At 39.8% G+C, this 17,472-nt stretch overlaps 1 protein-coding gene across 5 annotated transcripts in view; it reads left to right on the top strand.

Annotated features, from left to right (window-relative positions):
- Nucleotides 1–17,472, top strand: part of PRTFDC1 (phosphoribosyl transferase domain containing 1) — an 81,838-nt gene that overhangs the window by 43,683 nt on the left and 20,683 nt on the right. For 4 of the 5 annotated variants that reach the window (XR_003044820.1, XM_006907010.3, XM_015585605.2 and 1 more), the window contains exon 4: nucleotides 15,214–15,279. The exons of the other annotated variant lie outside the window; for it this stretch is intronic. Coding sequence is in view for 3 of the 4 variants with exons in the window: in XM_006907010.3 (XP_006907072.1) it covers nucleotides 15,214–15,279 (66 nt within the window). In the remaining variant the exon portion in view is untranslated. The remainder of the gene's footprint in view (nucleotides 1–15,213; nucleotides 15,280–17,472) is intronic. 5 annotated transcript variants of the gene reach the window in all.

Below are 17,472 nucleotides of genomic sequence, written 5' to 3'. Positions count from 1 at the left end.
ATAAAATATATAAAATAAAATAAATTTTTTTGTTAACCTCAACTCTATCCCTCCTAGGTTTTAAGGTTTTCTTTCACTTGTATTTCAGTATTATACCTTTCCCTAAGCTCACATCAGCTCCCCACCTTCGTGTATAGAAATCTACTTTATTTTTGAATAGGAAAGTTTAGAGATTTCTAGAAGAAAGAAAAAAACCTACGTGGATATAGAAACAGAACGATTTATAGATATGTAGGTTTCTAATTTAACCTTGATACCCAGCACCACTTCCCTAGACCTCAGTTTTCACATATGTAATAGGAGAAGGATTGAATTTTCTCTTTCTACGATGTATCTAGTTTCCTAATTAGAAGCTATAACACAGGTAAACCCCTTTCTTTACTTCAGACCTGTCTGGTGATCCAGACCCCAAGTCTTTTTTTTTACAAACTCTAGGTAGGGAACTTTCCTTTCTGCATTTTAACCCGATTCCCCTCTAGTTCCTCATCCACTAATGGGGCCAGGCAGGAGCGCTAATAACCAGCACTTCCTGATGCCAGTTCTGAATGAGAATACATATTTGAGGTTCAGAAGGGTAGACTAATGTGCTCTGGGGGCCACAAAGTCCAGGAGTAGTCGGACCTGAGTTTGAACCCATGATGTCAAGTTCCAAAGCTATGATCTTAACCACTGTGCTATACCGTCTCCCAGCAGGCTTGAGGTTTGTCAAACATTTTTCCAGCACTGAAACTTTTTAAGTGATATGTTCCATAAAACCTCAAAAGCGGAGCTTCTGTGGGTAAAGCAGAGTGGGAACCCGGGTGTCAGCCACTTTGCCTATCTACACGCCCAGGTTGGCCCCACGGTGCTTTCACAGAATCCCGAGCTGCATGAAGTGGAAAAAGAAGCCACTTCACTCCCACAACTACACACGACCATGACAGAGCAAAACACATCTTGCCTCCTGTCCAGAATCTCTGGGTGAAGATCAAGCGGTCAGTGTCCACAGAGCCAGAGGCCCAGGAGCATGACTCACGGCTTAAGCAGCAACTCCAGCAGCCCAAGTGCCAGCAGAGCTGCCCTATTTTAATGCTTCCTTTGAGGTCTACGGTAATGTTATCAGGAGGCCAGCAGTTTCTGCACTTCCTCCGTCTTGACTTCATCCCATTTCCAACAGACATGATACAGTAGGAACCCGCAGGCCTTCATTTTTGAGCACCACTGCCACTACTAGCATTGCCAAGTCAATGAACATTAACTTATATCATTTTTCTGAAGTTCAACATAATGGTCAAGTGGGAAGACTTTGATGTCTATGGACAGGCCTGGGTTTCCATGCCGGCCCTGCCAATTACCGAATGCGTTTGGACCACCTATTTAATTAAGATTCCATTTTCTCATCTAGAAAATAAGATGATAAAACCCAGCACAGTTATCTATCACAGTAAAGGTTAGCTATTAATATTAATATTGTAAATTAATGAAACATATTCTTCTAATTATAAGAAAATGAGAAAGACCAGTATTTTCAAAAACTTTAATGTATATGGTTATGTTATAAGAGATGGAGCCATGAAAACTTTTTTTTCAGTTTTTGTTTCCTTCTGAATTTCTTTTGAATTTTTTGTGATCACCGCAATAAATCTAGTTACCATCCATCACCACACATAGTTAAAAATGTTTTTCTCCTTGTTATGAGAACTTTTAAGACCTACCCTCTTAGCATGATGTAATGTAAAGCATTAATACTAATATTGTATTGCAGAGTTCCGGTCAAGATGGTGGCTTATTTAAAAAAAAAAAAAAAAATTTAAGAAAAAAGAAAAAAATAATAAATAATTAAAAGTCCTTCCTTCAAAAAAAATAATAATACTGTATTGTATATTTGAAAGTTGCATTTTGAATTTTGAGTTACTTTCTCAAATACATGTAATATAGGATGTGCTATTTCCATTGTCCTATCGGTTCCATGTGTCGTCACAAAAACAGATGTTATATGATCAGAGTTTGGGGGAATTTTATTATCTATTGATAGCTAAATCCCAGGGTTTTAATTTGAAAACTCCTTCTTATCCCTGTGAGCCAAATAAAAACCAGTATTATAAAAATCAAATATAGAATGCTGAATGGCAGGTTTGAGACTCATTAATGCACTCTTAATATGTAGCCAGGACTGTCGGTGGTAACAAATTTGCTTTTAGGTCTTTAATGCTCCAGAAATAACTAATGCTTGTAGTAGAATCTGAAATGTCAGTTTGCCAGTAAAGAATATTGCTTTCATTACCACTTGCCTCCTGAAATACCTCAGCTCCTTTCCATTTGTGAACCAGTGTGGTTTATAGGACCCACAATTTGTTACTGAATTTCAGCGGTAGAGGTAGGTGTGCTCAAAGAGCATGTGAGCACAGAACCTTGGCTGCATCGCCTAATTGGCCCCAGTGGCATTTATCATGAGGTAGATGAGAGAAGAGGATTTATTTTGACTGTGCAGGGGTAAAAATAATAGTGCATAGTCAATCTGAGCAGATGAGAATCAGGGGTGAACACGCAGAAGAAACAGTGATACGTAGAAGAGAAGGAGGCTAGAAGTTGTACTGAAGAAGTGACTTAATCGAACACTGGTGACTTGGACCGATTTAAAAGACTTCTGAAAGAGGTTGGTCTCTATGGAGGAAATGGGGTTGGAAGGATTTGGAGCAATTTCCTAGAAATTTTGGCTACAGTAGAGTGTAAATTATTTAACAGTAATTCAATCTGCTTATTGATTTTTTAAAAACTGAGCTTTTTTTTTTTTAAACATTCTCAAATACTTATACCTGATGTGAAATCCTCTTTGAAAATGGCCAATCAGCAAGCAGTGTGAGGCTTTTCCATTTTCTAGTGTTAGCACCTCCTCTGAGCCACACCTGCTTGGCACCTGTTGAGGAATATGTGGATAGTTTCCAGTCTGAGGCTATTGTAAATAAAGCCACTATGAATATTTGTAACAGGTCTTTGTATGGATATATACTTTTTTTCCTCTTGGAGTGAATGGCTGGATTTTATGGTAGACGAACATTTAACTTTCTAAGAAACTGTCCAACTGTCTTCCAAAGCCGCTATTTCTTTCATAACCCCAGCAGCAGTGGAGGAGTTCCAGTTCCTCCATCCTCGCCAACACTTGATATGGTTTATAATTTTAGCCATTCAAAGGAATAGAGCAGCTATCTCATTGTGATGTTAATTTGTATTTCCCTAATGATTAGTGTGCTTGTTAGCTATTCACATGTCTTCTTCAGAGAGATATCTATTTAAGTCTTTCGCCCATATTTGTTTTAGATCTTTAACCCCTCCCAGAATCTTACAGACTTTAGTGAAAGCAGTCGATCCTCTAACATCAGGGCTCAAATGTAGTTAAATGAACCAGACAGGGAGTAGTGTTCATATCACCCTTCATCCTCTTCATCTCTCTTTCCTGCCACTTCGGACTCAGTCAGACTTCTTCTGCCCTCCCTGACAAAACAAAGGTCTTCATGCTCACCAGCCAATGACAGCCAATATTCAACAGGAGCAAAGAGAGAGAAGAGTAGATATTTTATTCATTAGCACTATCTAGATGCAAAAAAATAGACAGCACATGTGCCCTGTTCCATAGCTGCTGGCCCTTGTTCTCCCAGGTCATGTGGACATTCTGACATTCAGAGAGCACAGAGGTTGTCAGGTCTGGGGCCTCCATCAAGTTGTTCTTAGATCATTTAGCAAAAATTGAGAGTGAAAGCCACCTCCCTTGGTGATTTGGCATTCCTCGTTGGCAGTCTAGAATAAGGTATACCACAGTAGCCTTTTACATTGAACCCTATGTTTCCCATATTTAAGAAGGTACGAGCTCCAAGTTAGACGCAGCTGTGGACAACTTCCATCTCCCACTCCTTTTCCAGGCTTCCGCCAACAAATTGGTACAGAAGAATCTCATTTCCTTTGGTGTCCTGGACCTTCCTTTTCACTGTAATTATAAAAACATTTATTAGAAAATAATTTATTCCTCCGGCACATTAATGGAGTCCAGATTCTATTTGTATAATATGGACAGACAGATGTGCAGTGTTTTGTGTTACTTTTAGTTGAGCAATGCTGTTTACACAGAATTTTCCCAAGACCACCCAACTCCGTTCAAATGTAGCCTTCAGCTACTTCTAAGCCCCGGCCTCCAGAGGAAAAGAAGAAATATTTAATAACTCAGCGCCCCACCCAGATTTGAAGACATGACTTAATACTGAAGGAATTTGCAAGCCTGCACTGCCAATCAACATGCCTACATCAAATAAACCATCTTTTCTTATTCTGGAAAACGGAGGGTGGCTCTAGAAGTGTTCTGTTCTCTGACCTTCTTACATATTACTCGTGTCTCATTAGATACCTGGAGAAGTTTGAGCAGAGACTAAATAATAATAGAAAATGAAACACTTGATATTTGGCTCTCCCTAATCCTTCTACTTTCTGTATATTTCATATAAATTGACTTTTCCCCCTAGCTCTGTGTTATGCCTCAAGATATTGCTAATAATTTTTTGCACAGAGAAACTTGGCTATATTTTTCATTGTATGTGCATATATTGACAATTTGTTTGCTCTTTACATGAACTCTGAAAAGCAAGTAAGGCAGTTAGTAATAACTCCATTTTCTGGATGAAGTCAATGACAAATCGGGTAAGTTTGCCCAGGTGTCTCAGTGAGTAATTAATTAAGGCAATGATTATAGCTGATCATAAGCATTTCTTTTTTCTTGTATGATCATGTTTAATCTGGAAACTACTAATTATTTTTAAATTTGGTTGTTTTGAGTTACATAGACATATCACTACAGTATTGATATATATTAAATATGTTGTGTTACTTTGATTTGCCAAGATATAAGGATATATCAAAGGCTTATTTCTAAGCCTTATTTGAATATTAGTCAGTGATTTGCATTGAAAACATCAACCAGGAAATAATAGTCTAGGTTTCTTCTGTAAATCCCGATCAATTTTAATTACCTCAATGACTAGGAGTTATTCACGTAACCAAAATAAAGTGAAGTAGAGCTTGATAGAGTGAAATATCATTTGACTAAAAATTAAGACTCCTGGTGCTACGCCTGGCTCTGTCATGAATACATTCCCATGTTCACCCGTTTCCCTTATACCGATAATAAAAGAGGAAAATCTCATTCGATAAATACTTATCAGAGGCCTACTGTGGGCAAAGCATTTAACCTGTGATTTTTAATTTAAACCTCACAACAATCCTAATGGGTAGATGTTATTGTCCTTATTTTATAGAAGAGGAGACCAATCTCAGGAAGCTCAAAGAAGAGGCAAGGCAGGTTCTGAGCCCCTTTCCTTAACATACTATATTTCTGCATACAAGGCCCAGCTCAGTGTTAGGGAACCTATAAAGATGGATGATATAAAGTCCCTACCTTCCAGTAGCTTTCAAAACAGCAGAAGTGAACAGATGTGGAAACAATGAGTGAGGAATAGCCAGTATAACAAAGGAGAAACAGGTGCTACATGAGTTGTTGCTAAATGCAAAGAAAGCACATTGGCTGGAGAGGTCGATTCTGGCTGACAGTGGTGGTGGAGTGAGCACTGGATGATGGTTTATAGTGAAAGTCGACCTTCAATCGCATATCTAAAGAAGATTATGGTTTTGAGAGGCAGAGATATTGCAGAAAGACATCCTGGGTGGAGGGAGCATTGTAAGATACAAAGGTAATAAAATGCAAGGTTAGTCAAGTTGGAACTAGACTTAGCCAAGTTGGAACATAGACCCTGGGGACTCAGAGTGCGTGGCCTATGGGACCTGCCTCATACCCAACACCTGAGAGCTTGTTAGAAACACAGGCTCTCAGGCCCCACCCCAGACAGGATCACAGTCTGCACAGGTGATTCACGTGCACATTTGGAAGCACCGAGGAAGAGAGAATATAGTAGCAAGTCACACAGAAAGGTCGAGTCTAATCGGACCCAGGAGAAAAGCTGTAAAACAAATGGGTAGGTGGAGGCTTTGGAGCAAGACAGGGTTAATCTCACTTTCCAACTGTCAGAATTGAAAAAAGTTACTTAAATTGGAGTGATAACAGTACCTTTTACCTCATAGGATTTTTTTTTTTTATGGACTTAACTTTCTAGAGCGGTTTTAAGTTTATAGCCAAATTGAAGGGAAGACTCAGAGTTCCTGTATCTCCCCACAACTGAGGAACCTACATTCACAAATCATAAGCACGCAAAGTCCATAGTTTGCATTAGGATTCACTCTTGGCATTGCACAGTCCATGGGTTTAGACAAATGTATAATGGCATGTATCCATCATTGTGCTATCGTAGTGTTTTCGCTACCCTAAAAATCATCTGTGCTCCACTTATTTACCCCTTCCTCCCCCAACCCTGGGTAACTACTGATCTTTTTACTCTCCATAGTTTTGGCTTTTCTAGAATGTCATGTAGTTGGGATCAGACAGTACGAAGTCTTTTCAGATTGGCTTCTTTAACTTAGTAATATGCATTTAAGGTTCCTTCAAGTCTTTTCATGAAGGGCTTGATAATGCATTTCTTTTTAACACTGAATAATATTCCATTATCTGGCTATATCACTGTTCATTTATCCATTCATCTGCTGAAGGACATCTTAGTTGCTTCTAAGTTTTGACAATTATGAATGAAACTGCTGTAGACATCCATGCGCATTTTTTTGTGTGGACACAAGTTTTCAGTTCCTTGGGGAAATGCCAAGGAATATGATTTCTAGATCATACCTCATAGGATATTGTTAGGATTCATGTAAGTAACATTAGCTTGGCACGAAGTAAATGCTCAATAAATGGTTCTCAAAGTCAGGCTTGCCCCTAATATTTAAGGGGCTCGGAGCAAGAGTACAGATGCAGATCCCCATAAAATATGACTAAATAGTTAACTTTAAACTTTAAATATTTAACTTCAAAACTTTATAGCTTTGCCCATGGCCAGCTTTTGTTTCTACCCAGATCACCTGAGCTGAGACTAAAGAAGCAGTGCTCATCCCTGCAGGCTGCAAGCCTGAACACAGTCATGTGTCTGCTGGGAAGGGCGGGGATATGCTGGGCCCAGGACCAACTTCTGGGTGGTGACCGAGCCTGCCTGAACCCCACACGGGATGCAGTGAGCTCCTCAGGGATATGGGGCAGCTAGGCTTTTCTCCTTCATGCATTTCTATTCCAACTCAGAGGCCTCCTTCTCATGCACACTGTACCTTACTGTACCTTGTGAGCAGAGAGGCAAAAGGGAACACAGATATGTGGGGAGTCTGGTCTCTGATTCACCTAGGTGTTTTAGGGTGGCCAAGTCGAAAAATATCAGCCATGCTTTGGGATCCCAAGGTAACACTGCTTTTCTCCAACACCACTCTCCCCACCACAAACTTGGCCCTGTGAGGGGGGACAGGGCATAAGGCCAAGTTCAGCACACATGTCTTTGTTGTATAATTCCCATTAGCTCAAACTGTTACAGAACTTTCCAGAAAACTTCCTTATAAGACTGAATAAAAAAGTCTTTGTGTTTCAGGACTTGTGATAGGCAGAATCCCTTTTGCCTGGCTGTCAGGGTGGCCCTGCTCATTGTGATGGCAAAATTGGACTTTATTTTGAGGGCATGGGCATCTCCAGAAATATTTTGAGCTGAGAAGTGACATAAGATAGCAGAACTCCTTGGACCCAAAGTATAATTGGGTGGGAACGAAGATACATCCAGCCTAGTGCCAAAAAGTGGTGGATGTTCTAGAGGTTTCCTGGGTGTGGGGGTCTGCCACAAGTTCCCTCCCTCGGCCCTTTTTGTCCACCATTCCATCTCCTGGCAATCTTAAAACAAGTTCAGGAGAGCTGGTTTAAGAGTTTGTTACTGTGAACATCAATTTTTATTTGTTTTTTTTTTTAAGTTATAGTTATAAATCTTTCCCGAGTAATTTCAGTGTGTGTGGTGGGGGGAGGGGCGGGAATTGTGTGGAGAAAATGGTCTTTCAAGAAATAGTTACCACTGGGGTATGGTGATAGATATTTTAAAAATTGTACTGAAGTCTTCTGGGGTCATTCAGATGTGTCAAGAGGGTCAGCTTATTCGTCCTTCTGATCCACAATTTAAAACATGACTTAAACCAAAACAAGCCCATACCAATGTTCAAAACAGAAGGATATCCTGCTTCAAGGTTTCAAACAGAGTTCATGGAAAGCAAAGAAGCTGAATCTGTTTTTAAACTGAGTTTCCTCTTTCCTGGGGTCTGTTATAACTAAATTGGAGTAAGAGTCTCTTTCGTTCTCCCCCTCCCTTTTTTTTTTCTTGATGATCCTACATTATTGCTATCAGCCTATAGCTTCTTCATATGTTTGTGGTCCTATTTCTGACCCTTATCCTTTTATGTCTCATAAGAAAAGAACCTTTCTTTATTGGGTGGGGATTACTCTTAGTTAACCAATACCTATCTTAGAGACTGGGTGGAGTAGAATACCGATCACAATAGAATAATAAATCATTGTCATTAAACAGTAAGCCATTTTGTCTTTGAATGAAGTCATGTCACGTTTGTGAAGTTAAATGCACCAAATTCAGGAAATGCAAAACGTATGTGTACTTTCAAATGAACTAAATGGGTGGGGATTACTCTTAGTTAACCAATACCTATCTTAGAGACTGGGTGGAGTAGAATACCGATCACAATAGAATAATAAATCATTGTCATTAAACAGTAAGCCATTTTGTCTTTGAATGAAGTCATGTCACGTTTGTGAAGTTAAATGCACCAAATTCAGGAAATGCAAAACGTATGTGTACTTTCAAATGAACTAAATATATATATATACACATATATATGTATTTTTTATGCATATATTATATATGTGGGCACTTGTGGTGTGTGTGTGTGTGTGTGTGTGTGCATGCGCACGTGTGTGTATATACATATATATGTATATATATAATATATATACATACATATTTAGTACGCATATATGTATGTATATATATTGTATATATATGTCCATATGTCTGTTTATTTGTTTATTTTCCTGGTTAAAATGCTAGATTGTCTTTAGTATATGTGCTGCAGAAGCGAACACAGCTAGTTTGTGCTTTAAAATATATCCTTTACTAATCATGAAATGAATTACTGATAATAAAATATCATAATGCAAATTTTCACATTTTTAGTGTTCAGAATTCACGTAGATTTTTGCATTTAAGCATTTAAAAATACTGAGAGGCCTGGGAACTGAGATGATAAAATAATAGTCATGAGAATAAAGAAATATAGTTTGGGTGGGGATCGCTCAGACATACTAGACGTAGGTCTGTATTTTTTCAGTCTTCCCATCTTCCAAGGTACTCAAGTCATCTGCATTTATGTCCTTCTCATTTGAGCTTTACAGATATTTTTTCATGTGTTTGTTTATAATTTTTTTCCTCTGTCTGCCATTGGCAGTAAGCGCTTTCAGGATTCTAGGCAGCTGGAGAAAGAACTCAGCAAGAAAAACTAAGTGCTGCCTAAGAACACTTAGTCTAAAATGAGTAGGGGAGGAAGTATTAAAAATATAGTTAAAACACAGGTACCTAAATGCTTCAGCGTTGGACACAATGCGGCAACCACTGGGGCACAATTAGGATGAAAATAAGGCTGCTGTGCCAAAATGCTACATTTGCAGAAAATCCTAGTTGGATGTGGTCCGTTAACATGCAGATATGTGTAGAGTATTATTGGAACATGGATGAAGTCCAAGGCACTCCAAGAAAGCTTCCTAAAAGAGATGATGCCTAAACTGAGTCTTGAAAAAAGAGTAAGAATTACCTTTGTGAAGAAAGGTGGAGGGGTGCAGCATGAGCCACCACAAGCTGAGACATGGAAGATAAAGCAGTGCCGTTTATTGGCAGTGGCGAGATATGTCATAAGTAATTTATCATTAATAATATTTATCGAAATTTGCAAATGTTGGCTTTTCCTATAAATTAGCATAATATCTTTTGTCTACAAGCCATATAAATCTATTTTAAATTGCCTTAAGCTAAAATGGTGGATTTATAGGAAGGATTTGGAGTATCTCATGATCCCCAAGGTGAAAATGCAGCCAGACCTGGAAAAATATCAGGAACCTGGCCATCTATTTTCATATTCTACCACGGATCATCTGCCACCATCTTGTAAAGCAGTTTCAAGGTTAACTCCTTGCTCTACTGACTACAAATGGCTCTGTAGAATAACCAACAAGGATCCGACAAGAGATCATAGATACAAAAGTGGGTCAGAGCATGATCTCTAGGTATCTTCTGTCTAGTGAGGAAAAGGATGAAAACAGCCAAGTGGAATGATGGAATGTATGCCCACCAAATTGTCCACTTTAAAGCTCCAGAAAGCACAGCGTAGGAATTGGGGAGTCACAAAGGAACCCCAAAGGAACACACAAATGAGGTCCTTTTTAACCAAGGCTCTCACCACGATACAGAATGGCAATGCAAGGACGTGAGTCTTTCTTAACCACATGCCTCACGGGCAGTTGTCAGCCTCAGCTGAGCCCTAACCACAGAGCACGTGGCATACACATATTAGTAATGTGCTGAGTGAGCTAAACAAAGACGACATCACAGCCAATGTGAGGAAACTCAGGTGGACGTAGCAGGTGAGAAGACAGAGGCTACTTTATGTTCTGTTTATTACTACCTGCCAGGCACTTTTCTAAATGCTTAATGCATATTTATTCTTTTAGTCCTCTCAGTAATCCTATAAATAGGAACTATTAATATACTCTCCTTAGAGATAGGGAAAATGAAGCAGACAGAGGTGAAGTGACTTCCTCAAGGTCCTATAACCAACAGAAGGTGGAGCTGTGACTGGAACTCAGGTCTCTGAGCATAGGGGACACTAGCTGCCTGTTCACTTAAGTCTCTGTATTCTCCTTCCTCACTACTCACCCCACATAGGTTGTAAGAATGAGTTTCTAAACAACAACAATCTCAGAAGAAAATGAGTATTTAAATGAACAAGTAACCAAAAAAAAATCCATCAATTTCAAGGAAGGACAACATTAACATGACAGTTTTCAAATTTTTTTGCCCCCGTCATCTTACTTTGAATCCAGCGATATAACAGAGACAAGTGGCGCTGGTCTGGTTGAAGCATAAAAACCGCACCAGCTCTGACTGCACTGCGCCTTCTCCGCTTTGGCCCCAGGCAGCTTAAAGGACTGAGGGACCCAGTTAAGAGTCATGTCCTACATCAACCAGTGGTTGAAAAGAAAACAGGGGATACTGGAACCAATCACATATCCTTGTAATCTGACTTGGTATCAAATGTTAGACTTAAAAATTTTTTTTCAGCCATTTGTCACATTTTCATTAGAAGCTCTCCAGTTTGATGTTTAAAAGTTCATATAAGGAACTGTTTGGGGGTTGGTTTTGCATTTCCATCCATTTTTTATAATCTAGATGACCTTATTAAGCACAAGAGAATAGCTGAGAGGAAGGATTAGACTGAAAGTGGGAGGGGGAAGCTAAGTTAAGGCATCTGTGGAGGCTGATATATCGAGAAAGCTTTTGTGTGTATAGATTTTGAAACAAGTTGCACTGACTTTGGAAATAAACAGCTGAGAGAGTGGTTCTTTGTTTGTTTTCTTGATTTTTCCTCTTCCAGTTCCTCAAAAGGACAGGAATTCAGGATATTTATTCTTCCTCAGTTATGTTTTCTTCTAAACATTATCTAAGCAGTCTAAATTCTCTGCGGGAGGAATCACCACACCTGCTGGCCTGTTGGGTGTGCTCTTTTTTTGTACCTGGAGATCAGTCATCTAAGCTGGTATAATTTCCAAAATATTTCTTCCACGGATGCCCAGACTCAATATCAGAGATTTCCTTTACTACTTAAGTAAACCCACAGCACCTCTACCAACATTTCTACCAAGATACTAATTTCACCTAGATATTTTAGCTCACGTATCTACTTCATCAGTACAACCAGGACTCACTCTTTCTCCCTGTTACTCTCAAAGGTGTACTATGTGCTTCTTTCTCCTAGGAATATTGGGAGATGGAGGTTCCACTAGAATAGTATGGAGCCAGGCAATTTTAGGATTGAACTGAATTCTTTCACTTACTAGCCACATCTATCTCATTGGGCAAGTTACTTAAACTCTTATTGCTTCAGATTCCTCATCTATAAATTGGGAATTTATAATACCTTTCCTGAGCTCTACTGAACCTTAGGAAAACAGATAAATTCATTCATATGCAAACTCTTCTAGAGCATAGAAAAAAGGTAAAGAACCACATGATTGAGGCTAGTATCACTTTGCTTTAGAACTATAGGTCAATCTTACTTATGAAGATAAGATGAATAATCCCAAATGAAATATTATCGAATTAAAACCAATGACATTTAAAAAATACATAAATTCTAAGAATATAAGAATGTGTTTGAACCATTAGAAAAATAGCATGTTTGAACACAGTGGATTGAATGCATATAATTAACTCTATTCTCTCCTGAAACCCCACTGAAACTATGGCAAAGACATAAACACACACACACACACACACACACACACACACACACACACACACGGACAAAGAGGATGGGGAGAAGACCCCGTGTTTTTTAAGAGGCCAAACTTACTAAGGAAGGGCACTGACAGCCACATAGAGAAAGTGAAAATCTAAGTGCCTATGGAGGGAAATGTTCATGAGATGGAGAGGATTCCTGCGCCGGAATTCCTGAAAGGCTCATAAGTTGGGCTCACCAGGTTCTTAGAAGACGGAGTGAGGGACGAATGGGCTGAAAGCAGCGAGGTGCTGGAAAGCATATGAATGGAGAAGTTGGACCTCTAAGTTCCCTCCCCCATCCCAGCAAGAGACAAAGGCTTGTTCTCTGGAGTCATGAAACAAGGGGAGCCCCAGACTCCAGTGCACCAGGAAGGACTGGGGAGACCATTGCCGAAAAATAAAGGAGGGACAGAGGGAAGGATGGAGGGACAGAGGGAGAAAAATCAATTATATCTAACATTTACTGAATGTTCACCATGTGCCAGTCTGTTCTAAATGTTCTGTACATCTTAATTCATTTGCTCTTCATAACAACCCACCAGATAGATAAATAAATGCAAAAAAAGTAGTCAAGACAATTTCTAAAAATAACAGAAAAGTGGGACTTGCTCCACCAGATTCCAAAACGTTTTAGGTTAATGAAACAAAAAATATATAAAAATTGATCTTCACATATGAGAATGAAAGATAAAATAAAAATGACATTTCAAATCAGTAGGGAAAAAAATAAATCAATGACAGGTATTGGGACAATAGACTATATACAGATTTGGAAGATATAAGTTCCAGATTATACTAAAACTACGTTATGAACTTGGACTAAGTAAGACCTTCTGAAATAAGACTTCCTTGGAACACAGTACCGTGTGACTCACAGCTCATTACTTAACTTTCTGACGTATCGTGTTTTTAATCAATAGAATGGAGATGATAACAGAAGTTTTATTGTGAAATTTACTCTGATCTGGCAGAGTGTAAATCTCATTTTTTACATTAAACTTTGTGGTTTCATAGTTGTATCCAATTCTGCATACTTCAGTCCTCTGGAGGTACTGAAATTTGTATTTTTCCTGCTGCTATTAACAACATATTTGAGTCTAATATGCAGAAGTTCTCCGTTTGTTAACTCCTGTGTCCCAGAACCTCCAGAAGTGACAAGAAGAAATTTTCCTTTGACATTTTTGACAAGTTCTTAACCTACTGACATGACCGCTTGTTAATATATGATTATATATGCATATACGAAAGCGGCCAAAGATCGAGGAAGTCTGGGTGTTCTTTGATTTTCTCCTTTTGAGATCAGTTTCCACAAGAAAAAAATGACTGGTTTCATCTAACATAGTGGGCTACTTTCAAGCATTCTCTCCACTTCTTTGTTTAAGGAGTGAGGGGTGAATGCTTTACCAAATGGAGGAAGAAACATTTTAAGATCATTCCCCCACCTCCCCACCCCCTTAAAGATAAAGTAAAAAGACAAAACTGCTTCGTTGGTAAAACTATTATATTTACTGTTTGGCTGATTTCTATGACAAACTCTATCTGATTCATATGGCGTGAACTCCACCCAGAAAGAGGCAGGGCCTTCTTGCCAGGATGAGGGAAGAAAGTGCTGAAGTGGCAAAAGCCCCAGCTGTCCACAGCAGTAACTAAAGCTGTTTGCTGGTTCCGCACACCGCATATATGGTGCCTGTATTGTCGTCTTCTCCCTTGGGATACTGTTTGCATCAAGGAGTTGTGACATCACGGCAGTATCGCTTGGTCACAAGCTGATGGCCTGTGGGATATCTGCTTCAGTTCTGCGAATGCGTCTCTAAAATGAGGCCACAAAATGACTTGCCTGCTCTGTTTCCTGTTTTGTGTCCCTGTTATTCAGTTGTGCTATTCACTAAGGGAGGACCTACATTTTGTTTAGTGTGTGTGTGTGTGTGTGTGTGTGAGAGAGAGAGAGAGGTTTAATTAGTACAGGATGATGTACCATGCATAAACATTTGTGAAAGTGGATTCTTATAACCTCTAAAGGGATCTGAGTGAAAAGTCTTCTGAACGGGATCCTGGGTCTCATATTCCTGCAACTGCAGAAAGTTCCTGAGGCTTTGTTTAAATGTAGTAGTTCTTGATCCATGGCCTGTAAGAATCGCCCTGGACATCAGGCGAGGGACAGGGCCTGTGCTGGTAGGGAGTAGAGGTGGCCTCTGATCTCTCTGGGAACCACGGCCTAATTACTCCTGACTGTAGAACTATGACTAGGGCACGTCGGCACAGCTGACAAATAAATTGGCCCCTGCTTGGGGCTCCCATGACCCCCTCCACCCTAGAGAAGTCCAAGAATGTGACTGTCTTCTCCAATTCAATCTGCCTCAGGAGAGATTCAGGCACCTTCCACAGTTTTTCGTGCCTAAATTAGGTTTGTTTGTCCTCCCTCTGCTCCTTCCATCCCCTCTCCACACAGTCTCTCCCACCCGGCCCTTAGAATGCTTTGTCTCAAGGACTGAAAGCAGGAGAGTGGCTCTTGGTAACCATAGGCAACCATGAACCTGGATTAGCTATTTGTGCTGTATTTGTAAGATACAAGCTAGCCACTAGCTGGATAGATGAGAAACTGCACTCTACAGGTTTTCCTGTACAGTAAAATGTTGGCTTCTCTCTCTCTCTTTTTTTTTTTTAGAATGACCAGTCCATGGGCGAGATGCAGATAATTGGAGGCTACGACCTTTCAACACTGGCTGGAAAGGTTTGTTCATTTAACTCTGCTCAGTTCGCACTGATGTCTGATGTCGTGGGGAAATCAGTGGCCTTCATTTCAGGCCAGCACTTGCAAAACATTTCAGACACTCTCTCGGGTTTGCTAATTCATGCAAATGAATGTGTGAATCCTTTTAATGATTTCTCCTTTATAAAACATTCCTTTTATAATGCTTCCAAGACATGATGCGCACCAAATCTTTCGTCTCCGAGCTTCCTTCCAATCTCATTTCAGGCAAAACCTAGTATTGCAAAACCCCTTGGCACTCCTCGTTCTATCTATTCTCCTCACCCTTTCAGGTATCTTCTGAAAAGGAGCATTTTCCTTTATTCATCTGCTTTGTGCAGCTCATCTCCTCCGCCTCAGCACCCAGGCACTTTAGTAAAACAGGTTTGTCGAAATGTACAAAATTTGGGGAGAGAATAAAAAGGACTTCATGACAGCACATTTTTTCAGCCTTCTGCCTTATTTCCCCCTTATTGAAAAGAACGTAACCTATTACATCATGGGGCAAACACCTTCAAGGAGTTTGGGGCAACCTATTACATCATGGGGCCAACACCTTCAATTTTAACAAGGAGTTCCAAACCTACTAAAGCGTGAAAAAATTTGTTTGGATTCTGACATAAATACATGCATCGGAAGGAAGAATTGTTTCATAAAGTGGATGGTCTTTGTGGAAATGTGACCTGAAAGGCAAGTTTTGCAGTGAATGAAAACCACACAGTTCATTTTCATTCGGCAATACTGACATGTCTTGTATACATTATCCTTGAACAACTTCAGCTCTCTAAGTGAATTGCTCAGTCTGGGATACAAACTTAATCTCTCATATTTATGGTGATTATTGTTATTCGAAGCCCAGATGGTGAAAAAAGGAGTAGCAGCCACATTTAATAAAAAGATGAATAATAACATTAGGGACACTCCAACATCACAAGGATTCTAACTATAAAATAACTCACTTCTTTCTACTCCAAAGACAGCATAGTTGCATCCAAGTGTTAAATTGCTATCTAGTGAAACTTTTGGAAACGTGGCAGAGTGAGAGACATCCCCAGATCTCTCCCCTTGAAACAACAATAAGGTGAACATCTAAAACTCAACAAAAAACACCAAAACTTCACACCAGCATGTCTGAGAGTGGGATCTGCGCATAAGAGCTACCACAGGTCAGAACCTCAGGTATCCTGCGGTGGACTGGGAGAAATAAAGAAGCTGCCTCTCGCAGCCGCCAGAGCTACTTGCAGGAGGAGGGGGAGGGGAGAAGGAGCGGCGAGTTCCCTGAATAGCTCTGCCTGGGAAAGTTGTGAGCTCCCCGTGGCCAGCAGCAGGGCCCAGTCATCAGGGCAGAAAGCATAGATGCGGCCAGCAGAGAAACAACAGTTAATTTTTACCAACCTTGGTTGCAAAACCAAGACTGAGCTGCGGCCCCCAACTCCCAACCCAAAGAGCCCTTCCCCCCATACCCTCCCATATGGACCACCGTAGAGCCCCAGGGGAATCTGAGCAAATGCTACCAAAACTGTTGCTAACACTGACAGGGACTGAAACTGAGGGTAGCAAGCACGATTAAATATCTATCAGAAAATAAAAAGGCATTTTTAAAGCTTTATGTAAAGCATGGATCCAAGAGGCTTAGACACCACTGACCGGAAACCAAAAGAAAAGCACCTTCTTTACAACAGGCTATAGAGAGACCTTTATATACTCAATCTTCTTTCTGGAAAAACAGCAGAATACACTTCCATTAATGCCCAGGCAGAGAAATAGTCCATTAAACACCATGAACAACCAAGATGACAAAGCATCTCAGAAAGAAAAAGAAAAATCTCCAGAAAATAAGCTTACAGATAAGAAATATGCACTGTAAATGACAGAGAATTCAGGATGGTACTTCTGAAAAAGCTCAGTGAGATCCAAAATGATCGTGTCAACAATTTCGGAAATTGAAAAAACTACTAGACGAGCAGAGCAAGGAGATTGAAACCCTCAAAAAGAACAGAATAAATCTTCTGGAGATTTAAAAAAAAAAAAAAAAACACTGCAAGAGTTGAAAAATGAAATAGCAAGCTTGGGAAACAGAGTCGACCAAATAGAGGAAAGGGTCAGTGTTATCGAAGACAGAAATCTAGAAATAAATCAGAAGAAAGAAGAGAGAAACTGAAGAATGAAAAATAA

The sequence above is a fragment of the Pteropus alecto genome, unplaced genomic scaffold (assembly GCF_000325575.1).
Source record: "Pteropus alecto unplaced genomic scaffold, ASM32557v1 scaffold11, whole genome shotgun sequence".
NCBI classification, from domain to species: domain Eukaryota; kingdom Metazoa; phylum Chordata; class Mammalia; order Chiroptera; family Pteropodidae; genus Pteropus; species Pteropus alecto.
Note: the sequence above shows the minus strand (reverse complement) of the source record. Positions and strands in the feature narration are given on the sequence as shown.